Here is a 27,039-nt window from a genome sequence, read left to right as displayed (position 1 = left end):
TTCACCTCAGTATTATCGGGAAAAGCTGCGGCTACCTGTGAACGACAAGATTGTAGTGCAGACATCAAGGAAGCCAGGTAATCTGTCAGCATATTACAGTCAACATCAGTGATTTTGCGAGGTATAGGCGTCCCCCACATATTTGGTGGTCTACCGAAGATCACCTCGTACGGGGATAGCCCTGTTCGAGAATGTGCTACCATTCTCATGTAAAAGAGCGCAACTGGTAAGGCTACTATCCAATCGACACCTTTTTCTCTACATATTTTGGACAATCTAATTTTCAGAGTTTGATTATGGCGTTCCACGAGACCTGCTGCCTCGGGATGTCGGACACAGTGGAATTTCCATTGGTAGCCTAACAAAAGGGAAACGTGTTTCATTAGTTCGGATGAGAACGGCTGGCCGTTATCTGAGTAGACAACACGTGGTAAACCGTACCGTGGGAAGAATTCTCGAACTAACTGTTTGGCAGTAGTCGGGGCAGTGTAATCTGAAACCGGGTAGGCTTCTGTCCAACGGGAAAGAGCACAGACAACTACGAGAACATATTTGAATCCTCGACATCGTTCCATCTGGATATAATCCATCTGGAGGACTTCAAAAGCATGATCGGGAGTTTGAAATCCACCCTGCTCTACGGGGATGCTTTTACCTGGATTAAACTGACAACATATCATACAGGTACGAACTTTTTGTTTAGCTGCGGCTCGTAAATGTTTGTTGAACCAAATGTGTTGAATGCTGTCTAGCATAGCTTTTTCTCCTAGGTGCGCTGGACTATGTATTGTGTTAATAATGACTTGAACCATGGAGTCGGGAAGAAACCATATAGATTTTTCCTTCGTCATCCATCCTTGATCCGTTTGGATCCCTCCTAATTCAGTCCATTTCTTTATTTCTTCTGGTGTAGCATGTGTCTGTATGTAAATTACATCAAGGGCGGGATCCTTAACTGTCATGCAATGTGTTGGTGTCGGAACTATTGTCTTTGTCATGTCAGTTGTGTGAGTCTGATTCTGAGCAGTCTGTTTAGCTGTTCTGTCAGCTAGGTCATTACCCTGAGAAATGATATCGGTAACCTTTGTGTGGGCTTTGCATTTCATAATCGAAATTGCAGTAGGTAGATGAATCGCGTCTAATAGGGCTTGAATGAGGGGTCCGTGTTGGATGTGGGCACCGTGAGAAGTTAAATAACCTCTCTCTCGCCACAGTACGCCGAAGTCATGGACGACTCCGAATGCATAACGTGAATCTGTGTATATGTTGACTTTCTTATTTTTGGCTTGAATACAGGCTTGTGTAAGAGCGATGAGCTCTGCTGCTTGAGCTGACAACGTGTTAATACAATTTGTTTCAATGACTTCAGTGTCTGTTGTGACTGCGTAAGCGGCCACTAACTCTCCTGTACTTGTTCTCATACATGACCCATCTACATACAATGTCAAGTCTGGATCTGACAAAGGAATAAGCTTTCTTTAAGCTTTCAAAGGCGTGTGTATGTTCTGGAGTCCAAGGGAGGACAGTCGATGTGGCTGCCTCCTGTGTTGTCAACTGGATGAGTGGTTTTGCTAGAAATGCATATTGAGGGATCCACTGCCTACAGTATGAAGTGAGGCCTATAAAAGCCCGCACCTCCTTTTGTGTCTTGGGTGGTGGCATGTTAGCAATTAACTGGATGCGATCAGGTGTAAGCTGCCTTCCCTCCTTGGACAGCGAGTGCCCAAGGTAAACAACTCGCTGGACACAGAATTGCAGCTTAGAAGGGGACACCTTGTGCCCTTTGTCGGCCAGAAATTTTAAAACCGTCAGTGACGCTGTCTCACATTCAGGTTCGCTTCGGGCGGTGATCAGCAGATCATCGACATATTGAAGCAAGGCAGTGTTAACTGGCATGTGGATACTGTCAAGTTCTCGTTTCAGTGCTTGGCTATAGATGCTGGGGCTTTCTGTAAATTCTTGAGGTGCGCGTGTGAATTTAAAACTTCGCCCATTTAAACTGAATCCGAACAGATATTGACTTTCCGGATCTATTGGGACGCTAAAGAAAGCATTCTTGAGATCAATGACAGTGAAGAACGTTGCTTCTGAATCAATAGCTGTTAGTAATGAAGAGATATCTGGGACCACAGGGTATTGTGGTACAATACATTTATTTAATTCGCGCAGATCAATAACTAATCGATATACTGGTGGTGCTTTTGGATCCGTTCTTTTAAGAATCGGAATTATCGGGGAATTACATACATTGGAGTCGGTTTCGACAACCACTCCTTGTGCAATGAGCTCGTCAATGATTTGCAGTAAAGCCACAACAGCATCTGGTGGTAACTTGTATTGTCGCATTCGTGGTAGTACTATTCCTGTTTTTAGTGTAACACGATATGGTGTAATATTCATGCAACCAACATCAGTGGGGCCTTGTGCCCATAAATGTGTAGGTAAATTCTGCAGTCGGTGATCCATGTCTCTGGACACGTAGTGACCTTTAAAGTCACGTAAAAATAGTCGTACTCCTTCCGGAGAACAACATATTATAGCTCCTAGAGCTTTCAATGTTTTTATACCTAACAAGTTTTCTGGACATGATTTAGTAAGCAATAAATCTGTAGTACGTGTCAATGGACCGACCGTAAGTGGGAGAGGTTGTGTTACGTCATTTATTATAGGTTTTCCTGAGAATCCAAGGGAAATATTTTGTGAGCCTGAGAGGGGTGCCCCTGGAACTTCACTGCGTCTTATAGTTGTTCTGCTTGCCCCTGTATCAAGTAAAAACTTTCTGTCTTCCCCTAATAGTTCACTATGTACATAAGGTCCCTCTTGGTCTACAGGAACCTCAATAAGGGGTAAGCCAACTTCCCTCTCTAGGCTATTTCATGTGTATCGCTGATAATCGGGATAATCTGCTTGTGCATACTGATACATCTGTTGTGTCGTTGCTTGTGTTGCAGCAATAGGCTGCGCTTGTGGTGGTGCTACGATCTGTTGTGGAGCTCCCTGTTGCGGAGCTAGTTGTTGCGGAGCTAACCTAGGTTGTGCATGCTGAGGGATTTGTTGTTGATTCTGATCCTGTCTAGGTAGACGTGGTCTTTCCTGGGTTCTACCTGTGGCAATATTATGTTTCAGGACTGGACAATCGTGTATATAATGACCTTGTTGTTTACAATAGTTGCATGTCCCTTTCGTTGGACCTGCGGAATCACCCTTTTGGTGACCATCGGCTGGAACTGACTGTGCAACAAGCATTTTCATTTTTGTATCTTTCATACGTCTTTGTTCATGTTCTTGTTCTTCTCTAATTCTATTGTGGTGATATTGTAACATCTGTAACATCTGTGATGGGGTATTACCTTGCCAAGTACTTTCGAATTTCAATACTCTATTCTTGATTTGCAGCAGAGAATTTTCAACTAATTTTGTTACAAACAGATGTGGATATGACTCGCTACTGGCTTTTATGCCACTATTTATACCAAAACATTTTTCAAATCGGGAATAGAAATCACTAGTATCTTCATCTGGCTTTTGTTTACAGGCTGAGATTGCACCCCAGTCTTCCTTTTTCGTAGTTAATAAACGTGGCAGTACCTGCACTAGTAGCCCTGCTAGTGCTGTAGTCTTTTCCCCAAGCCCTGCTCCTGCAGCTCGGGCCCTTTCTTCGTTCTCTAATGCTGTCCAATCTATCTTTTGGTCTCCCACCTCCCATTCTTTTTCTTTGAGTTTCTCGTAAACACCGGCGGGTAATAGGACTTTTAATATTTTCATAATGTCGGGGTAGGTATACTCTCCCATGAGTAACATGTCTTTTATCTCACGGTGGAAACCTGCTGGGTCCTTGTCATGGCTGGGTACTACTTTCTTCATTTCTAATAATTCCAGTTTAGTTATAGGCGTGTACACAAACACGCGCGTAAAGTTATTACCGTCACCTCTGATTGGGTGCACTTCGCGTAACGGGTTCTGTCTATCTATGTGATACATTTTTCTTCCCATAATGGGAACTGGAACGTGTTCTGGGCATACGAAAGTTAAATATTGGTTTCGGGATTCTAGAATTTCTTTAGTCAGATCAGTACCTGACCCTCTCCATATATTCGTGAGTAGTTCTGTCAATATGTCAGGTAAGGGTCCTGGATCGGAGTGTTGGCTTTTATATAATATAAGGAGGTGTTGAATCATGTATATACTAGCTAAACGCTGTTCGTATGGATCAAGATTCAGAAACGTGTGTGCAAGTACATCATCATTGTATTCGCTGGGACTGTCAGCCCATTGTACTGCTGACCTGGCTAATTCTTGTTCGTCCATGGAATCGAGCATGTGGTACCCCCTTCGATCTCGGAGTAATTTATCAGCGGCTTGGAATAAGTGTTCCGGGGATCTTGTATTTAACATAGGGTTTGGAAAATGTCTATTGCATTCTGGACGTATCGGGCGTATCGGATCATTAAAGCCTCTATTATGGGGTCTTCCTCTACCTACATAAGCTATCGTTTCTAATTGTTCTGATTCTTGCTCCTCCTCCTCTTCTGATTCTACTCTATCTGTTTCTCGTCTTTCTTTATGTATTCGTTCTACTTCCTTGCGGATCTTTCGACACATGGCGATTATACACGCCTGTCTATCATGTTTCTCTTCTGATATGTTCTGACCCCATTTGGCAAGTCTTTGCATGGTATCGTGATCTGCCCCAGGCCTGTCTTGATTCCTAATTACGCAATTTATGAAAAAACGTAGTAGTTGTCTTTGGACATCCACTTTCTGGTATTCCATAGCTTCATTAATACTTTCTGGACCTCGCCCTGTTTGGACAAAGCAATATATTTCGTCTAGGTGTTCACCCATTCCTGGTATCGTCATTAAATATAATGTAGCTCGTCGTATACGTAGTGATGATATGAGCAATTTGTCCTGTCTACCTGGCACTGGATCGTATCTACAATCCACAAGCTGTTCTTTAAACATGTCGGATGTCGCTAATTGGGGTGTACGTTGGAGTGCTAAATCTCTAAGGGTCTGTTTATTTCGCGGCGGGGTGGCAAACATGTCTGTCGTACCTCCTGTAGCACCATCTGAGGTGCTAGGCACGAAAGGATTCGTTGGGCGTAGGATAGAGATTGTAGATGCGGGAAAAACTGTAGAAACGGACGGACCTGTGGGAACTTGTGTAGGAGTTTGTAGTTGCGGGGATACAGACGGATGCTCTTGGTGTAGAACACCATCGGCAAGCGGTATGTGTGGTATGGCATTAGCATACTCGGGAGCTACGTCATCTAAATAGGAGGAAAGGAAAACGTCCTTTGCTGTTTTGGGATGTGTTTTGGGATGTGCTTTTATCGGGAGCAATGGAGGAGTTAAGTCTTTTGGTATTTCCGGGGTAGCCTTAGGTAACCCTTCGGCCAGAAGAGGATACATACCATTCATAAGAGTGTTTCTTTGTCTATCTACTTGTTCTGATTTTACTCGGGTACCTTCCTCAAGTAATAGATTTTCTCGAGTTTTATTTGAATTCTCTCTACCTTTCTCTTCCTGTCTGAGCGCTTTTTCTGTACGTCTATATGATTCTTTACGCCATAATTCAATGGCATCTTTCTGTGACTGTCTGGCTTTCTTTTTCCATAATTCTTCTTCTACTCTCATGATGCAATCTGCATCCCAGGTCCCCGCTGCGGGCCATCTCTGACTCTCTGGTAATTCTTTGGTGTAGTCCACCCATAAATCAAGAAATAATACGGCATCTAGGCCATGCTTATGATACATAAAGTACCCTGGAGTGTCCCTAGGTGGGATGGGAACAGCTTCTTCGAGTACCCCTCTTCTAGTTTTGATCTGTCTTAGTTTCGAAAAGAGCGGCATTTTTAGACCTTATTACTAGAACACACTTTATACAAAGAACACAATAATGAACAGTCATTCACACCACAATATATAGAACGTATTAAAACATTTAACACTTAACAGTTTTACGAACGATGATAACTAATAGAAAACTAGTTACTGACATAATACTGACACTAGATAATACTTATTTATACTTATTTATATGCAAAACATACTATATATACTGCTTAACAGTACAGATACACTGCTGAAACAGTGCAGACCGGATTTGTGTACCCAAACCCGTCTTGACCGGCACAGACTATGTGCACGTAAAATGCCTCCCCGGTAATGGTACTCACCGGGTAGCTCGGAACGGAAGGCCTCGGAACGGAACTGAAACTGGACCGGACTGGACTCGACTCGACTGGACTCGGAACTTCGGAACTTCGGAACCTGGTGGGCCTCTGTATACCTCGGATCTTGCTCTCTCAGCTAGGCTCTGGTCGGGATACTTCGCACTTCTCACCGCCTCGTCTGGGTGTTGATCGCAGCCTCAGTCGCTCCCGCTTGGCCGGAGGGAGATACAGGAAATCCTGCAGGTACGCGTTTTTGTCCGTTCAGCTGTGGCAGGAGACCGGGCCTGCAACGCACCGCCGGCGCGTGAGATGAGAAAGTGTCCCTGTTCGGGCGCCAATTTATGTGGTAAATATTTCATTACCGGTACTATTTTTTATGCGGTAAAGTCTAGTAAGAATAACTCAGTAAATATAAGAGGCAGAATCCGTGGTATTAGAGGTTTTAAAAGGCTTTATTCCTATACAAAGGAATACAATTCGAATTGCAGGCTTTCTATTCCATCACCACGAAAGTTCAGGAAGGAAGGGCATACATTATTGACAGATAAGCAGTTTTATAGAAAATGCATTACAGTGAAACAGATGCAAGAGGTGTAACAGCTGATAGTACAGATAAAAGGTGCATACGTAACTAATAGAGGCGGATATATGGGCGTAATTTAATAAACGTCATTATACATGATGTCACAAGTGGGTGGATCCATAAAAGAATCCTGCAGTGTCAGCAGAAATATTTGGCAGAGATGCGCGCGCAGCCGCATGACGTGTGATTGACGTGCAACTAGAGGGTGAAGGAGACTTGACATTTAGCTCTACATGTGGAGACAGAAGTCTGGGGGTCATGTCAACCTAATCCCAAATCATATCTAATATCCTATGTTTAAAGAACTGTGTTATCCAAAAGGAAAGGTCTCTAGGATAGAATCTATTCTATACTGACTGTTAGTGCGTGTACAAGCGTCTAAGTGTCTACATGAGATGCGAGGGAGTAGGAATATTCCATGGTAACGGGAGCTATGAATTACTTGCATGAGGACAGCGAGGCCTGGCCCTTTGCACGGTAGCTGGAGGAATGTTTACCTAAACTACTAGACAGGAATGCATCGGATGAGGAGCGGAGTAGATAATCTTGAAGGTGAAATACAGTTTTTGGCAGGCAACAGGCTGGATCAGGCACCGTTAGCCGCGCAGGGAGTAGGACAAAGTTCATGGATAGAGATGCAGGCTCAGACTGGAGCTTTCAGAGGCAGAAGGCAGGAAAAGGCTTGATGACAGAATTCTGGGCCTACTCGCCTGAATCTGTAAAATGTGGAAAGTGAACCACATAAAGTCTGTGGCCTTTCATACTTAGGAATGGAATATCTGACCCATTCATGGCGGATCTGAAAGAGGACATGTTGACGGTGGACGCACATATATTTGCGTCTTCAAAACTGGAACTGGAGGGAACATACATGTACTTATAGCATGCACATGGAGCCGTTGGGGTCTACGATAGGGGACATAACTGATCACAAAATTCATATTTCCTCAATAGGTGGATCAGAAGTCCAGAGACAGAGCCAACGTGTGTCGTCAGGATAGGTGGATCAGAAGTCCAGAGACAGAGCCAACGTGTGTCGTCAGGATAGGTGGATCAGAAGTCCAGAGACAGAGCCAACGTGTGTCGTCAGGATAGGTGGATCAGAAGTCCAGAGACCGCAGCCAACGTGTGTCGTCAGGATAGGTGGATCAGAAGTCCAGAGACAGAGCCAACGTGTGTCGTCAGGATAGGTGGATCAGAAGTCCAGAGACAGAGCCAACGTGTGTCGTCAGGATAGGTGGATCAGAAGTCCAGAGACAGAGCCAACGTGTGTCGTCAGGATAGGTGGATCAGAAGTCCAGAGACAGAGCCAACATGTGTCGTCAGGATAGGTGGATCAGAAGTCCAGAGACAGAGCCAACGTGTATCGCCAGGATAGGTGGATCAGAAGTCCAGAGACAGAGCCAACGTGTGTCGCCAGGATAGGTGGATCAGAAGTCCAGAGACAGAGCCAACGTGTGTCGCCAGGATAGGTGGATCAGAAGTCCAGAGACAGAGCCAACGTGTGTTGCCAGGATAGGTGGATCAGAAGTCCAGAGACAGAGCCAACGTGTGTCGTCAGGATAGGTGGATCAGAAGTCCAGAGACAGAGCCAACGTGTGTCGCCAGGATAGGTGGATCAGAAGTCCAGAGACAGAGCCAACGTGTGTCGCCAGGATAGGTGGATCAGAAGTCCAGAGACAGAGCCAACGTGTGTCGCCAGGATAGGTGGATCAGAAGTCCAGAGACAGAGCCAACGTGTGTCGTCAGGATAGGTGGATCAGAAGTCCAGAGACAGAGCCAACGTGTGTCGCCAGGATAGGTGGATCAGAAGTCCAGAGACAGAGCCAACGTGTGTCGTCAGGATAGGTGGATCAGAAGTCCAGAGACAGAGCCAACGTGTGTCGTCAGGATAGGTGGATCAGAAGTCCAGAGACAGAGCCAACGTGTGTCGTCAGGATAGGTGGATCAGAAGTCCATAGACAGAGCCAACGTGTGTCGTCAGGATAGGTGGATCAGAAGTCCAGAGACAGAGCCAACGTGTGTCGCCAGGATAGGTGGATCAGAAGTCCAGAGACAGAGCCAACGTGTGTCGCCAGGATAGGTGGATCAGAAGTCCAGAGACAGAGCCAACGTGTGTCGCCAGGATAGGTGGATCAGAAGTCCAGAGACAGAGCCAACGTGTGTCGCCAGGATAGGTGGATCAGAAGTCCAGAGACAGAGCCAACGTGTGTCGCCAGGATAGGTGGATCAGAAGTCCAGAGACAGAGCCAACGTGTGTCATCAGGATAGGTGGATCAGAAGTCCAGAGACAGAGCCAACGTGTGTCGCCAGGATAGGTGGATCAGAAGTCCAGAGACAGAGCCAACGTGTGTCGTCAGGATAGGTGGATCAGAAGTCCAGAGACAGAGCCAACGTGTGTCGCCAGGATAGGTGGATCAGAAGTCCAGAGACAGAGCCAACGTGTGTCGCCAGGATAGGTGGATCAGAAGTCCAGAGACAGAGCCAACGTGTGTCGCCAGGATAGGTGGATCAGAAGTCCAGAGACAGAGCCAACGTGTGTCGTCAGGATAGGTGGATCAGAAGTCCAGAGACAGAGCCAACGTGTGTCATCAGGATAGGTGGATCAGAAGTCCAGAGACAGAGCCAACGTGTGTCGTCAGGATAGGTGGATCAGAAGTCCAGAGACAGAGCCAACGTGTGTCGTCAGGATAGGTGGATCAGAAGTCCAGAGACAGAGCCAACGAGTGTCGTCAGGATAGGTGGATCAGAAGTCCAGAGACAGAGCCAACGTGTGTCGTCAGGATAGGTGGATCAGAAGTCCAGAGACCGCAGCCAACGTGTGTCGTCAGGATAGGTGGATCAGAAGTCCAGAGACCGCAGCCAACGTGTGTCGCCAGGATAGGTGGATCAGAAGTCCAGAGACAGAGCCAACGTGTGTCGTCAGGATAGGTGGATCAGAAGTCCAGAGACAGAGCCAAGGTGTGTCGTCAGGATAGGTGGATCAGAAGTCCAGAGACAGCAGCCAAGGTGTGTCGTCAGGATAGGTGGATCAGAAGTCCAGAGACAGAGCCAACGTGTGTCGCCAGGATAGGTGGATCAGAAGTCCAGAGACAGAGCCAACGTGTGTCGCCAGGATAGGTGGATCAGAAGTCCAGAGACAGAGCCAACGTGTGTCGCCAGGATAGGTGGATCAGAAGTCCAGAGACAGAGCCAACGTGTGTCGCCAGGATAGGTGGATCAGAAGTCCAGAGACAGAGCCAACGTGTGTCGCCAGGATAGGTGGATCAGAAGTCCAGAGACAGAGCCAACGTGTGTCGTCAGGATAGGTGGATCAGAAGTCCAGAGACAGCAGCCAAGGTGTGTCGTCAGGATAGGTGGATCAGAAGTCCAGAGACAGAGCCAACGTGTGTCGCCAGGATAGGTGGATCAGAAGTCCAGAGACAGAGCCAACGTGTGTCGTCAGGATAGGTGGATCAGAAGTCCAGAGACAGAGCCAACGTGTGTCGTCAGGATAGGTGGATCAGAAGTCCAGAGACAGAGCCAACGTGTGTCGCCAGGATAGGTGGATCAGAAGTCCAGAGACAGAGCCAACGTGTGTCGCCAGGATAGGTGGATCAGAAGTCCAGAGACAGAGCCAACGTGTGTCGCCAGGATAGGTGGATCAGAAGTCCAGAGACAGAGCCAACGTGTGTCGTCAGGATAGGTGGATCAGAAGTCCAGAGACAGAGCCAACGTGTGTCGCCAGGATAGGTGGATCAGAAGTCCAGAGACAGAGCCAACGTGTGTCGCCAGGATAGGTGGATCAGAAGTCCAGAGACAGAGCCAACGTGTGTCGCCAGGATAGGTGGATCAGAAGTCCAGAGACCGCAGCCAACGTGTGTCGTCAGGACAGGTGGATCAGAAGTCCAGAGACAGAGCCAACGTGTGTCGTCAGGATAGGTGGATCAGAAGTCCAGAGACCGCAGCCAACGTGTGTCGTCAGGATAGGTGGATCAGAAGTCCAGAGACCGCAGCCAACGTGTGTCGCCAGGATAGGTGGATCAGAAGTCCAGAGACAGAGCCAACGTGTGTCGCCAGGATAGGTGGATCAGAAGTCAAAGCCATTATTGATACGGGATTTACAAAAGAACAAGAGCGCCCCGTACGTCCATGCAAAGAGGGGAATGAAGATTACCTTAGCAAATGTTCACATGGAACTACTTTTAAGAAACAAGTATTACTTCACATACTTTTCTGTACTCAATTAATCAATGAAACAATTTATTAAAATAACATCTGAACTATTCAGAGCAGCCAGTATTTCAAACAACTGCTGTTCAGCCGAACCAAGTTTATTTAGAGCAAAGAATAGTGATTTGGACACATAAATGTGAGTGTTTCTGAAGGAAAGTGAGAGTTCCACAGGTGAAAAGACAAACCAAAACCAAGTTTGAATGCGAGAAGGCGGGGTGCAAGTATGCACATATAAGGTATATTGGTTGCTTTAGAACGGAAGACAGCAGTTTTTTCCATCAGTGCAATTCTGGACACAACACAATAAATCATTGTATCACATTTCAAAGAACCCATCTGTCTTTGTACATTTATCGACAACTGAGCACTGAACCATGGCACTCAGAACAACCACAACACTGCACCGCAGCATTGTGATTGGCTATCAGGAGGCTGGGAGCCGGGTGCATCCTGCTTCCTGCCCTGGGAGCGGAGAAGAGGACTGTGAGGGGGCAGCGGCGACAGCGGGTGGCATAGGCAGGCAGGTAAGTGTGTATTTCTATTTCATTCCCTCCTTCTCACCCGCCCCCCACTGCCTTCAATTACTAGCAGCCATTGCTCTCAGTAGCTTTTGTGTCACTTTAAATGTATTTACTTTGAAAGGAGCAAATGTATTTAATGCGTTTCTCAGAGGTCAGTTGTTTTTGCACATGCCTGTACATTGTGTTTGTTTCAGATCTTTACAGATCATAGTCACCGAGGAGGAGATCTTGAGGGACACTCAGCTTAATACAGTACACTTTAGTTTATATTGTCCTATATATGTCAGTTAATATTTGGACTAAACCTGCTTTAAAACATGCACAGTTTTTGTACATAAGTCACATGAAGATAACATGTTTTGCCCAGGATCACACAATTTGATATGATAAGGGAATCAGGGGTTAGAAGTGCTATTAGTTGGTGCCAAAGCTGACAGTGTAATCACAAGACAACATCTCCTTCAATGAACAAACTGCTGCTGTTCTGTTAAAGACACCAACATTGGTGAAAAGAGTGCACAAGAGGAAAAGTTCATCTACATGTCTTCATCATGGAAGGAAGTTAATTATTTCACAATGAACAGATGGGACAGTGAAACTGAGCCAAAATCACAAACAGCAAAACCAGATGCTGGAGTAGACAATTAATCATGGGCTGTACTTAGGGAACTATGGGAACTGTAAGACTGAAGGCAGGGAAATATGGGAACTGGGGACGATGGATGAAATCTTTGTATGGTAACAGCTGGCACTTAGGATTTAGAATTAACACAGCAGTAGCCAGAAAAATAAGCTCCCCAGCAGTTTCAAACATATCGCTAATGAATGGCAGTGAGTGAGGCGAGCAAGTTCGGATGCTCCCCTGATGTTCAACTTCTATCCATCCTTTTCTCCATCCATCCTTTCTTCTCTTCATTTACCCATCAATACCATTCTTCTCTCTATTCATCCATCCTTACTCGTCTTCCGCCATCAATCAATTCATCCTGGCCATCCACCAATCCACTGAGCGCTCCATCCCCAGTGGCACACCCCAACCCAGAGCAAGTGTGAGAGCCATGGCGCCCTTTGCAGCAGCTACAAATCAAAATCATGTCCTCCTCCTCCACACATTCCCTCAGTACCACCCTCCAATGGTGCCCGTCACCTCTGCATAGCCCCCTTTCACATCCATTAATTTCTTGTATAGTGCTACTCATTTTATGGCAGAGGGCCAATGTGGTAGGTGGTGGGCCCCCACCTTGTATTTCGCTGGGGCCCCATTAGGTTTTGTTATGCCACTAGGATAAGCTCATATCCTTCAAATATTACAATTATAGTGCTTACATTTGTTGGAGTTTGTTGCAATTGGACTGGGTCCACCTAACAAGCACTATATATGTCCAAAATGTAATATGTATATCTATAGGTTTAGGTTTCATTGTTCAGGTTGTATAATTTGAAAGTACATAACTAGGATAATATTCTAAGACCACTATAAATTGAAACTTGTTATTAAAAGCAATACAAATTCTTTAATGCAATCTATTGCTCTCTAAATAAATCTATTATGGTACGAAAATTCTTCCTCTTATTAAACATAGGTAGTTATAACCAAATGAATATGTACAAGTTGCATTTAACGCAGTCGGACCAAATTACATTTAAAATGTCTCGTGAGTAATATGAAAGTTTTTTGACTGTAGAAAGTTAAATTAATATTTAATGTGTAAATTGAACCTATTATGTTTAGCATGTCTTTGTAGGTGTATGTTTTTATTAAAACGGATTTAGGTATTTGCAATGATTAGAAAAATGCGTCACTCTACATGTACCTTATTGTTTCTCTGCCTAGTGCTCCTATGTGGCTTTTTCTACTATTTGCTCTGGAGATGAAAGTGATATGGCATGTGCTCAGAGGTCTAGGCCTGCCCCTTGGAGTCACAAAGGTGCTGGGATTTTCCTGTGAACTTGAGGGCTACATTGATGGATGGTGGACCACTGCCCCTGTTGTGATTTTGGTGGATAGAGCAGTGTTTGCACCGTTTGTGACAACGAAGTTATGATGATTCATTTTCTTTGGTGTGACAGGAGTCCCACCACCACACTCCTTTAAATTATTGCACAATACATTTATCACAGTTCCTTACAGGGAGTTCTTAAAGTATGTCTTGCATGTGTATGTTCGTAGGCTGCATGATACTTGCATGTGTCCAGATTTATGAAGGTTTTACGGCACCGTTGCGCCACACAAGGGGATGTTGGGTAATGTAAAACCTAGAACTAGATTTACCAAGATATTCAAGGCCACTCTCCATTATCCTGCATGCCTTGGTAATTTCTGGAGTGACAGAAAGCAGCTCAGTCCCGGCCTTGGGTTAGTCTGCATGGTGGGGCAGTTACATTGGTGGAGCGTGGATGGTCCAACGCATCCACCTGTGTATTCTGAAGTTTTCCCAGATGTACCAACACTGGTAGACCTGGAAATGAAACAGAATTCTATGCCTGCCCACCAGAGGAGCAACAAGTTCATATCTTTATTTCTCCACATTGTGTAGTGTAGGGCAAATGTAGAATGTATTAATGTTATAAGAGCTAGGTTGCTAGGGAATGTGGGGGAATTGACATGGTTCCCATTACCAAAAATTAATGAGTTATGAACCAGGACTAGAGGCATGGAATTTTTCTCTACGATTGATTCATCGCAAGCGTACTCTCAAATTCCCGTATGCGAGGAAAGCAAAAAAAACACTTTGTTTATTATGCATGTGGGTTGTTTCCAGTATAAAAGGATGTCGTTTGGTCTTGCCTTCACAGCTGCGGTGTTCCAATGATTGATGTTTCACATTTTTGGAAAGGATAGTCAGGTGTTCATGACAACATATTGGTGATGAGGAAAGACAGGCATGACCATGATTCTAACCTTAAATTAGTTATGTCTTTGCTATACAAATTTGGTCTCACAGTGGAGCATTCCAAGTGCAAATTTGCTGAGAGACAGGCTACATACTTGGGACATGAGATAAGTGCAGTGGGGGTGGTGGAAGCTATTAGAGATGCCCGAGTCCCAAATGTAAGGAGGAGGTGAAATCATTCCTTGGCTTGCTAGAATTTTTCTCTAACTTTGTTAAGAATTTCTCCATGAGGACATTTCATATCAGAGAACTACTTAAGATCCAAATTAAGTTCGAATGATCTGAGGATTGCAAAGGTGAGTTTGTTGGTGTTAAAAATACGATTTGTGCAGCTCCTACATTGCAAGGATTTGACCCCATGAGTAAAGATTTGATCACAACAGATGCTAGCAGCTTAGGCATTGGGGCAGTATTGTCCCAGTACAATGAAGAAGGGAAGGAAGTAATTGTTGCGTACACCTCAAGGTCTCTTTCTCCGGCGGAAGAAAAATATGCAGTGATTGAGCGTGAGGCTTTAGGGTGTGCATAGGCATTGGAACATTTTCATTCATTCATTTGAGGGAAAGATGTTACTCTGAAATGTGAGCATGAGCCTCTAGTTAAAGTATTAACCAATGTGGGTATGGTCCATGTGTCATCTAGGTTAGCCCGCATTGCTATAAGAATGTTAGATTTCATATATAAAATCGAGTACTTACCAGGAAGAAAGAATGTAGTTTCAAATTTCCTGTCTCGCATGCCTACATAAATATCCGAAAATCAAGATGATTTCCTTGAAGAAGCAAAGGTGGCTTTGGTGTGGGACAATGGGGGACAGGGTTTTAGTAAAGATGAATGGGATGATGAATGTAAAAAAGATGAGACGCTTACAAAGGTCAATGAATGTGTAAATAAAGGTTTGTCCGTTGGAGAGTAAATTAAGGAAGTTAAGACCTTTTTGGGAGTTGAGAAATGAGTTAACAAGTAATGAGTTGAATGTGTTACGTGGAGAAAGGTTAGTTCCCCCAGAAGTTCTAAGAAAAAGAATAATGTCTTTATGTCATGAAGAACATTTAGGGATTGTAAAGATGAAGTCTAGTGTCAACAGTGTCTACTGGTGGCCAGGAGTGGATATAGATGTGGAAAGAGAAGTGAGAGAATGTGGGATTTGTATGTTAGCTGATAAAACGCTTAAAACTTGTAGGCCCCTCATGATTGAATTGTTTGTCCTGACAGTCTGTGGGAATGTGTTGTAGTAGAAATTATGTGACCTGTAGAAATATATAATTACACTAATGGATGTTTTTTCTAAGTGGCCAATTATAAAGATTATCAAGAAGTTGGACACTGAAACAGTTTTGAATTTTTTTGATGACGTTTTCCTTAATGAGGGTACCCCTGCTGTTATTATAAGTGACCATGGAGTACAATTTACATCAGATTGGATGAAAAAGTATTTGAGTGTGTGTGGGGTAACTCACAGAACTACTTTGTTGTACAATCCCAGCGGTAATGGGATGGTAGAGCAGTTTAATAGAGTTTTAAAAGCTGCCATTCAACTTGCTAACAGGAGTGACACTTCGTGAGAGGTACAAGTTTTTAAAACAGTATTGTCGTACAGAGTCACTGTTGCGGAAGCCACCAGATTTTCTCCCTTTGAATTAATGAGGAGGAGGAAGCCAAGATCAAAGTGGAAACCTGGATGGTTGGTTGCTTCAGAAACCATAGACTGGTCACTTTCAGAAGTCAAAGGAAATTTATTGCGTCAACATGACAAGTACCAAATGTTTTATGCTAATAAGCATAGGACAAAAACTTCTTCTGTCAAAGTAGGACAAAAGTGAAAGTTAGAAAACCTGGAAAAATGTCTAAGGTGGATATTAAGTTCTATGAACCACAACGTATAATTCAGGTAATGAAAAAGTCAGTGAGATTGGAGAATGGGAAATATTGGAATCTTAAAAGAAAAGCATTGTGTGCACCTAGCAAAATAAATTAGGGCTGTGACAAGGGCATATGCTTCAAACATGAGGTAGAACTGGCAGAAGGCTCAATGGAGGGATGCGTTGAGGTAGAAACAGACACTGGATACTCCAAGGACTGTCTTGGTCAGAAGAGGGTTTTGAAGAAATGGGAGTAAGACCGAAAAGGATCCCACTGCGTCCTAAAGCTTTGAATGATTACCACTTTAATTCAATTGTTGCTAACATTTGATTCTTTGTGTATCTTTTTATTTTTTTTGTATATTTGTTCTGACATTGTTGGGGTTGGCCAGTTGATCAAAATGCATATGGTTCTAGTTATGTTTATGTTTTTGTAAGGGGGGAGGTGTGTAGTGTGGGGAAAATGTATAATGTATTGATGTCATAAGAACTAGGTTGCTAGGGAACGTGGGGTGGTAGTGAGGAACAGATAGTTGGAGCTGGTGTGCGAAGTAACCTGTGCCATGCATCCTGCCTCGTCTAAATAAAGCCTTACTCCTGTGCGGTGTTTCACTTCACATTGTCTCCTCTTGCTAAGTCTGCTGCATTCTGCTGCACAGTTAGACAGAAGAAAATGCCACTAAGGATTAGTTATGTGCAGGAAGGTGTCCCTTCCTCTACAAAAATGACCCTGCCTGTAATGTAGGCACTCTTGCTCCATGGTGCAAAGGGTGACAGTGTTGGTGCTAGGCTGCAGATTGGGGACCAGCATAGGCAGAGGACGGGGATGCTTCATATCCTGATAAATATGGCACATTCCTGTGTTTTCCCTTTCATGCAGCGCAGCAAGTTGTCTTGCTGCATTGTGTTGTGCAGTGTGAAGCATTGCTAATTATGGTGTTTGTGAATGAGCTGTGACAAGCAGGAGGGAATCTGCACAACTATGCTACCCAGGGTTTCACATCAAACATGATCCTCGGTTTCCCCCCACCCTAGATGAAACTGTTCTGCAAGGCTGGAGAAAGAGTTGGCATAAGGCAGCTCATTGTGCACCTGCGCAAGGAGAGGAGAGGATTAGACCATATATTGTTGAATATGGTGCATTCAAGCCCTCACCCTTTAATGCATCGCAGCACCGCAAGGTGTCATGCTGCGTTGCTCAAAACCTTGACAAATCAACCCCTTAACAACTTCCTTACACATTTGAATATCACACATATATGTTGATGTACATGTATTGTCTTTTCAGCCATGTTGAGATGCTAAAATTTGCCAAGCTACGTATGTTCCTTTTTTTCTCGTTGCTGTAGTAATTTTCCTGCAAGCTCATTGTAAATGTTGGTTTTATAATAAACGCTTAAAAAAAGAAACTCCCTCATTCTAGCTTCCCATCTTCTTGGACCAATTCAGAAAGATTGCACCACTCTTTGATACACTTATTAAATTGTTAGTGTGTTGCAATGACACTTTGCGTGGCACACAATGACACTTTGCATTAAGCAGTGACATTTTATGTCACAAAGTGTTGTGTCACATCGCAAGCATTGCGCTCACATGACACCGCGTCATAAAGAATAGTTGGGCACGGCAGCAGTATTTTTTATGCAAATGAGTTCAGCGTCACATTTGATGAATCAAGCCCTGTTTTTGATCAGGTCCTTATGGGCGAGTTCCCAACATCAGCTTGCAATTCACTGTGGAATAAGAGAAGAAATTAGTGTATCATAAGCAGTGAGGTGGGAGGTGAGGCCATGTTTATTCTCCTTTTTTCAATATGTCTTTCCATAGATTCTTCATTATCTGAAACATCTGCGCGTGAAGATGGACACGGGGGATGAGATCTTCTTTGATGAGCATGGGGACTCCCCCGCCCCCTTTGATATACTCAATATTCAGGTATCTCAGCAGGAGGAGTTCCAGGCGCTGAAGGTGGGGGCCATAGACACAATGGCCCCAGAGGGCAGAAAGATAACCATTAACGTGAGCGCCATCCTCTGGAGCGATGGATCCTCCAAGGTGAGCTCACAAGAGGGCACTACGTGGTAGCCTGCCTCTCTATCCATCTTTCTCTTGCTACGTCTCCCTCTGTTTATCTCTCTTTGCCAGGTGCTCTTTCCTTCCCCTTGCTATCTTTGACCCTCTCTCTCCTTTCACTAATCCTCTTTTTATCCCCTCACTCTCGCCCCTCTCCTACTCGTATGCTACCTTCCACTCACCCTTTTTCCTACTTGCCCAATCTCTTCATGTCACTTGCCTTTACCAATCCCTGTATTTTTCCCACTTTGATTAATTGCCATCTCTGTCTCTCACTTGCAGCTGCCGTTTCTCCTGCATCCACCCACCAAACCCTTTGCTAGTTTAATCTTTTCTAGACTCTTATTCTCCCTTACCCCGTGTCTTCTGAATTCTCTCCCACGAGTTCTATTTATTTTCAATTGCTCTCCTTTCCCATCTCATTATATTTTCCTATTTCTTGACACCTCTGTCTCTTTCTGTTCATCATCCCCTTTCTTTCCTCTCCACCTGCTTTTTCTGTAACATCCAATTCCCAACAGCTCTTCCCTAGTCTCCCATTCACACTCTCCTAGTCTTTCTTCCTCCCAGTCCATCTTCTTCTCCCTCCATTTACCATTCTTCTCCCCCCTTGCTTCAAATTCACATTGCATGCATTGGCCTAGCCAGGTAAACCCTCCTACTTGTAGCCTGTATGGGGATTTGGGGTCTTTGAGGGTGTCTCTAACTGCAAAGATTCTTTCGCGTTTCAGGCAGCTCTGGCTTTCTCCCAGGTTCCTCATTTAGTTCAAGGATGAAGATTTCTGTACTCACTGTGTGGTAGGCTTTATGGTTCCTCCCTGTTGATCAATTCAAGATCATAAGGTGCTTGTTCGCCAGATGAGAAACACATCCCAAAACACCACTGGGTTTTAAACTCCCAAAGGAAAATCATAGTGTTACTAGCTGAAGGTTAAAGTGCATTGTAGTCAGGAATTCTAATAATATTTTACCTCACATAAGAAAAACTTTGAAATTCACTGAAAAAAACAAAGGTTAAGGGGACATTATACTTATAGGGAAATGTCAAACATTTGTAAATTAACATACCACTGAAAATCACCAGTTCCAGTTATCTCAAGCAACTATAACCCTTGCCCTAAAGTAACCATCACTCGCGCCCCGCCATGCACAGTTTGGTCAACGATGATGTCATTTCATATGTTGCAGTGATGTTATCAATGATGTCATAGAACATGTCATGAGTGATGTAACACGTAAGGTAATTGGGGGGGCTTACTGGCCCATGCAAGTCTACTTTGCCAAGCCCTGATAGTTTTAAAAAATGGCTTGTAAGGATAATTGGTTTGTTGGTAAAATGATACATGAATTTAGGTGGAATAATAATTTTCATTATCCTTGTTGCATCCACAAGAAAAGGTTTTAAGCTTGGCAATCGCCACCCCATAGTTCTTCTTGATAATAGTCTATGGGTCTCTACGTGCCCTGATACCAAAGTATTTAACCAAATTTGCTCAGCACTTGAGCAGAAAATAGGGACTTGCTCAAGAAAGGTATTATAGTCAGTGAGTGTCTGTTCATGACTGTCATTTTGCCGAGAGAATGATCTAAGTTCACACCATATGTTAGGAAAAAAAAGCAAGTTGAGAAAGCCAGAGGCTTGGAGAGTCTAATAAAGGCAGTGGCAATGTTTTTTTTAATACATGATACAATATAAGATAATTTGCACAACTGGTAGTACACTGCCAGCTGTACACATGTTTATTTTTTGGGGGAATTAAGTGCAAGAGCATGTGCTCTCCTGCTGATGCTGGGATTGTGTCGTCAAGAGCAAGGGATATAGCCTGCAGTTAGCATGTGGCAATTAGATTCAAGTTCTTTCTTTTCCTGGTATTTTCCTGAATAGTCATGGAAAATGGAAATGTTTCTTTCGTAATTAGGATTAGCTAATAATATACCGTGGAACAAACACTGAGACACTCATGTTCATCAGAATTTCAAAATCTGCATACACATGGTTGGGCACTAGGTGAGTTCCATCCCATAAACCACCCTTACTGACTGAGGTCTTGGTTTAGCAAGGGTTGGAAGTGCCCACCTACCACACTGCATGACCCTGAGTGTGGAGCTCTCATCTGTTTCCGCATCCATTGTATAAGAGGTTGCAAAGGGGCTGTGGACGCTGAGTGGTCCTTCACAACCTCATCAAGATACCTGAGAGCTGCATTACATTGCATACGTTTTCATAGGGTTGTCCAATGCAAAACATAACTAAATTAGACCTACTTGAGAACCTTTGGAGGTTAAAACAACATTCAAAGAATACACACCACATCTCCTCAGTGGAAAACTTTCCATCACCATACTGTTGGGCAATCACAATTCTCAGTTAAAAATATCGGCTAAGACATTGTCTGTCCCCAGACAACTGAAATTGTGCCAGTTTTTCACAAATGGCAACTCTCTATTCACATACTTACCTGGCTCAAAAAACATAAGGTAGAAGTCTTGTCCTCTCTTCATGACAATGGCAATGTTGACAACACACCCCTGCTACAATTGATATGTTGTGAGTACGATTATGTAAATTAGCCAAAATCCGTACCGGTTATTATGCAAAGTAGTTCTTTTGCCCTCGGATGAAGATGACCATGACTTTTATGCAGATTACGTTAATCTTATGTTCGTCGTGTGCAGGGGACTTTTCTCAGAATCCTCATGCATAATAAATGAGGCAAGTTTCAAGGAAAACGATCGACATTTATTCATAACTGGGTAAATGGTCACTGCTAGAATCATTATGCAGAGCAAGGTAGAACAAATGTAGATGAAAGGTTGTTTAGCTACTTAGGCCTAGTTTGGGGTACATAACAGGCTGGATCACATGCTATACCCAGGAGAGCTCACCCCAGGACGCAGCAGTTTACCTGCCCAGACTGGCATGGGCAGGGAAACCCGTATTCGGTCCCGCCTGGTGGGAGCATTTCTAAAACTCCCACCAAACTGGAGCTAACACGATATCTGCCCCCAGCGGGTGGGACCTTTAAAAATGTTCCTGCTATCTGGGAACAGACTTTTGATCTGTTTCCCTGCCAGTAAACAGATTAATGGATTGTTCCTACCTAGAGGGAGTAGCATAAATAGATGAGGCCACGGTGGCCCAGGGGCTCTACACTCAGTCCCCAACATTGCGTGTGGTGGGTGCCCTGGGTGGGCACCAAGACACCCAACTATATTAAAATGGAGATGGGTTCCACAGGGTCAGAATAGAGTCAGGAAGGGGAGCCACTGGGCCCTTCACTCCTTAAAAAAAGAACACGGCCCTGGGGAATAAACCTGCTCAAGGCTTCTCCTTTAACAAAAAGGCACCAAGTCACCTGCAAGCTCCTTTGCCTTCCTACCTTCCTCATTAGTAGTATGCAACTTTGTTCCCTCCATTGTCCAGGCTGAACGACAGTGTGTTTTATCTACAAATGCACGTTGAAAAACAGTCTGAAATCATTGGTGGTGGTAAATGCATTGTTTACTTAATTGGAGTGCAATCTCTTCTGTAGTGACTATCCAAGACGAGTGGGCTCACAGTTCCCCCTATTAATTGTTGCTGAGTATGCAAAGGCGCCAACTCACCTAGAAGTTCTGCCTGTTTGGGCCTGCGCCTTCCAAGTTAGTAGTATGGAATGGCGGGCCCGCCATTTCCCAGGCTGATGGACAGTGTGTTTTCTCAACAATTGCACATTGAAAATGATCTGAAATCCTTGATGGAGGTAAATGCATTTTTGATTTATTGGAGCCCAATCTCTTCTGTATTGACTTTCCAAGACAAGTGGGTTCTTTCTTTTCATGAGACTTAGTTTCTGAAATAGAATACGCAACAACACCCACTGCTTTTTGACACTGCCCCTTATTTACAAGGGTGGCGTAAATATGGGGAAGAGACAAAAATAAGACTAGGGAAAACTTGGTGTTAAACTGGCGCAACGAGGAGAAATGATTTACTCTTCGTTTTTGCTGTTTCTATGTGTACCCCATTCTGCAGCACACATAGACAGAGCAAATCACAATTAAGTCTTCCCGCCTTTTCCCACATTGATGGAAAGCTTACCAAAAGGCCTCGCAGCGCATTTCCCACCAATTTTGGTGACATGTTCTTGATGCACAGGAATTTTGAGGACATCTCCACCAAACACAGAAGAACTTACCTCATATCATTAGGAGGAAGTACCCTTGTTTGGTGGAGATTACCCTCTTTGTCGTCTTGTCCTCTTCTATAAACAAGATGCATCTTATAACAGATTTGTGGTTCAAGATGCTCAAGGAACAATCACATTGCCTAAATTACATGCACACAAGGTCGCTGAAGACATTCAATCGTGCTCCATTACACAACTGAAGTGCAGAATATGCACTAGTTATTACCCAACAAGGAAGCACTTACTAATTAACTAGCAGGAAGTTCTCCAGTTTGGTAGACATTTATTCAAAACTGTGTTTAAAGAGGTAGATGAGGTTCCGTTCTGTCCAGTTACTCACACAGCCACTGACACACCCACACCCACACTCAGACAACCTCTCACACATCCATTCAGCCACTCTCACATACACTCACAGACCCACACAGCCACTAACACACCCACAAAACCACTAACACACCCAGTCACAGACCCATACAGCCACTCATACACCCAGTCAAACACCCGCTAAACCAATTACACACCCACTCACAGGATCATACAGCCACTCATACACTCACTCAGCCAGAAAACTATTCACAGACCAACTCACATACCCTTACAGCCACTCACACACCCATGCAGCTACTCACACACCCACTTACAGATCCAGTAATAGTAAGCTTAGAAACTCATTATCAGTGTCTTGTGAAAGAACAGAAACATCTATATGCTTATCAAAACAAATATTAGCACAATTTTCTTGTTGGTATTGGGGAAAACAAGCACAGAACCCACCCAAGTTCGCTTAAGTATGTACTTCCAATTCTTTAAGGTGAGTTTCTTGAAGAAGCACTATATGAGGAGTGTATTTCACCAAATGAGAGAGAATTTTCTGTTGTTTAATAGGATCAATCAAACCATTCACATTCCAAGTAATAATTCTGAACTATACACTTGGAAACACGTTAAAATAGATAACTGATCCATAGAAATTCAAAGGTGGTTGCAAAAGGAAATAAAATGGAAGGAAGGGGTGGAATAGGGATAGGGATCAGTAAAAAAAGAAATAAGGAACATGAAAGTACAAAAGAAGAAGAAAGTACAAGTCATATGCATGGGGATTGAGGGGAATGCCTGTTTCTAATGGTAAACAAGGTAAGGGATGGTGACAGCACAATATGAGGACAGACGCGAGTAGCTAATCATGCCACACAACCATGAAAAACAGGGTAGTGACAAGAGGATAATATACAACCTCTAACGAGACGAATGGTTAAAAGTGTGAAAATAAAAGAGGATGAACAATATGACATAATACCTCTCAGTGCTAAGAAACATCAGTATATGTAAAACTAATAACAAATGGCATGTTAAATAAAAGAAGATACAGTCAGTCAAATCAACGGACTATAAGGACAAGAAGTCTCCACTGAATGACAAGGGTTGTCCTGAAGAAACTTCCTATTTTTCGCAGGGTCTGTAAATATAAGCGGATCATCCTTAAAAGTGACTTTGAAAGTGCATGGATGAAACAAACCAAAATGAGCAACCGTATTCCTCAGAGATGGTCGAAAAGAAAATAATTCCTTCTGCTTTCAACAGTAGACAACATCTTGTGTAAAAAATAAATTATCACCAGATCAAAAAATGTGTTTTATAGTTGTTGTTGCTTGTGATACTTTAAGAAAATCTTTGTCTTCCAAAACATGATAATAATTTCTCCAGGCTTAGGTGAATCTTAGAAATGGGGTTTCTGGTTGTCAGTTGGTTTGCACCCTGTACAAGCAGGAACCCTTAATCTAGTCCGGATGAATAAAGTACACACCTAAGTTTGCCAGTGCTCACCCTATGGTAGCTTGGCTCAGACCAGTCAAGCTAAACTACAGAGGCAATGTGTAAAGCATTTGTGCACACATACAGAAACACAGTGAAAACAACACAAAATGACACCTTTAGGCACCTTTAGACACAATTTAGAAAAACAGTCAATATTTATCTAATCAAAACAAGACCAAAATTACAAAATTCCAACATACATACATTTCAGTCAGTCCATACAAAACTATGGATGTGTCTTTTATTAGCACAAAGTATCTGGGATGCGTCAAAAGCAAAGGCGAAAACAGGTGCAGGGGAGCTGGGGCTCCGAAAAAGAAAAGCAATGCATTGGTTCCTTATGCTCAGGTAAGGTGATGCCTCGGTTCCTTTCTCCCAGGGTAGGTGATGCGTCGGTTCCGTACTGCTATGCAGCGGAGGTGATATGTTAGTTCCTTTCTGTGAGAGGAGGTGGTGCACCGGTTTCCTACTGCGAGGGGAGGTGATGGGTCGGTTCTTCGTATACGCAGCCTCGGTTCCTTACTGAAGCACAGCGTTGATGCAGACTTGACACACAGGTGCGATGCATAGAAAATCTGAACATGCTGGGGTCGTTGCGGTGGCGATGAAATAGGTGCTGTGTCGATTATACCAGCCGAGATCTGGTGATGTGTCGATTTCTTCAGCCACACAGTAAGAGCGGGTGTCTCAGATGTTGAAGACAGGGGGCACAGGACTCGGGCTGCGGCGGTGTTTCAGCCACACAACAGGCACTGCGTGGATTCTTCTGCTGCACTGCAGTGATGAATGGATTCTTCTCCTACTCTGCGGTGTTGCTTCGGAAAAACAAGCGCTCAAGGGCAATGCGTTGATTTTCTTCTCTTCTTTGCATGATAGGCACCTCCAAAGGCCCTGAACTAAAATTGGCACCACTTGGCATGTCAGAACTCCCACCAAGAGGTGTTCAGAGGCTGCAGGTGAAGTCTTTGATGGCCCTGAGACTTCCAACAGGAGCCAAGAACACACAACCCCTTACAAAACCTTGAAAAAGCAGGATTCAAAAGCAAAGTCCAGTGCTTTTACTGCCCAAAGACAGAAGCAGCAACTTCAGGCCAACCCAGAAAAGCAACACACAGCACATGGGCAGTACTCTCCCTGACAGCTCTTCATCTCGTCTTCTAGGAAGAGTCCTGAGTCCAGAAGTGTTCTAAAGTGTTGTGTTACAGGTCTCATACTTATACACTTGTTGGCTTTTGAAGTAGGCTTATTTCAAAAGGGAAGTCTTTGTTGTCCTCAAGATGGAGGATGTGGCCTTATGGCTAGGGTGGTCGACTTTGAAGCTGGGGAACCAGATTCGAGTCTCGGCAGGGACGCTCCACATCCTGTGATTCTGGGCAAATCACTTAATCTCCCTGTGCCTAACAAAAATGAATGTTTCCATCTGTAATGCAACTGGTGCTCATGTAAAATGCTCTGATTCCTCCGGGTCTAGTTCGTGCTGAATAAATCTCCCCACCAAAAAAAGAAAAAGAGCCTGCCTTGTCCTGCCTTGACTCCAGACACACTACAGGGGGTGGAGACAGCATTGTGAGAAGACAGGCACAGCCCTATTTAGGCATCAGTGACAACTCCTCCCATTAGCCTGGTGATGGACCATCATGATATGCAGGGCACACCTGAGCTCCTTTTATGTACTGTCTAGAGTGAATGCACAAACAGTCACTGTCAGTCTAAACCAGATGTTGATTCCACAGGCAGGCAGAGACACAGAATAGTTAAAGCAAGAAAATGCCCACTTTCTAAAAGTGGCATTTTCAAATAAACAATTTAAAAACCAACTTCACTAAAATATGTATTTTTAAATTCTGAGTTCTGGTAGCCAAACTCACTCCAAATCTGTATATATACCGATTGAAAGTTACACTTCCAAGATGTTACAAGGTAGCTCCAATGATAACCTAAGGGAGAAATAGGCCTTGCAATAGTGAAAAACAAGATTGACAGTATTTCACTTTCAGGACATGTAAAACATACCAGTGCATGTTCTACCTTTCACATACACTGCACCCTGCCCATGGGGATACCTTGGGCCCAACATAGGAGTGCCTTACATGGAGTAAAAGGGAAAGTTTAGGCCTGGCAATTGGGGGCACTTGCCAGGTCGAAATGGCAGTTTAAAACTGCACACACACACTGCAGTTTTCAGGCCTGAGACATGTTTGCATGGCTTCTCATGTGGGTGGCACAATCAGTGCTGCAGGCCCAATAGTAGCCTTTCATTTACATGCCCTGGGCACAGACAGTGCACTGTACTAGGAATTTACTAGTAAATCAGAAATGCCAATCATGTATAAGCAATCATAATCCCAATTGACACATGGCGCACCAGCACTTTTACACTGATCAGCAGTGGTAAAGAGCCCAGAGTACAAAACCCAGCATAAATGAAGTCTAGCATACAGTCAAAAATACAGGAAGCAGAGGCAAAAAGACAGGGGAAACCACGCCAAGGATGCCAGGTCTAACAGTGAAGTAGAAATGTATAACCAAGTCTATGAGCATGTTGGTTGTTGAGTTTGGGCAAGGTAGGAAGATTAAGAATCTATGTAAAGAAAGTGGTGAAGAAGGAAACGCGATCTTTGCCCTCATCATCTACAGGTAGACCATAAATGTGAAGATTCTTGCACCTATTTCTGTTTTCAAGGTCTTTGGCATAATGTTTGAGTAAGTTAATCTCTCTTTGCAT

General features: G+C 43.9%; 1 protein-coding gene across 1 annotated transcript in view; it reads left to right on the top strand.

Annotated features, from left to right (window-relative positions):
* The window catches only part of LOC146808514 (vomeronasal type-2 receptor 26-like), a 53,718-nt gene that overhangs the window by 6,474 nt on the left and 20,205 nt on the right, over positions 1-27,039 (top strand). The window contains exons 2-3 of the mRNA XM_085623969.1: positions 11,693-11,750; positions 18,082-18,309. Coding sequence (XP_085480095.1) covers positions 11,693-11,750; positions 18,082-18,309 — 286 coding nt within the window. The remainder of the gene's footprint in view (positions 1-11,692; positions 11,751-18,081; positions 18,310-27,039) is intronic.

This window comes from Triturus cristatus, chromosome 8, assembly GCF_964204655.1.
Source record: "Triturus cristatus chromosome 8, aTriCri1.1, whole genome shotgun sequence".
Taxonomy (NCBI): Eukaryota; Metazoa; Chordata; class Amphibia; order Caudata; family Salamandridae; genus Triturus; species Triturus cristatus.
This window is presented reverse-complemented; position numbering and strand designations above follow the sequence as displayed.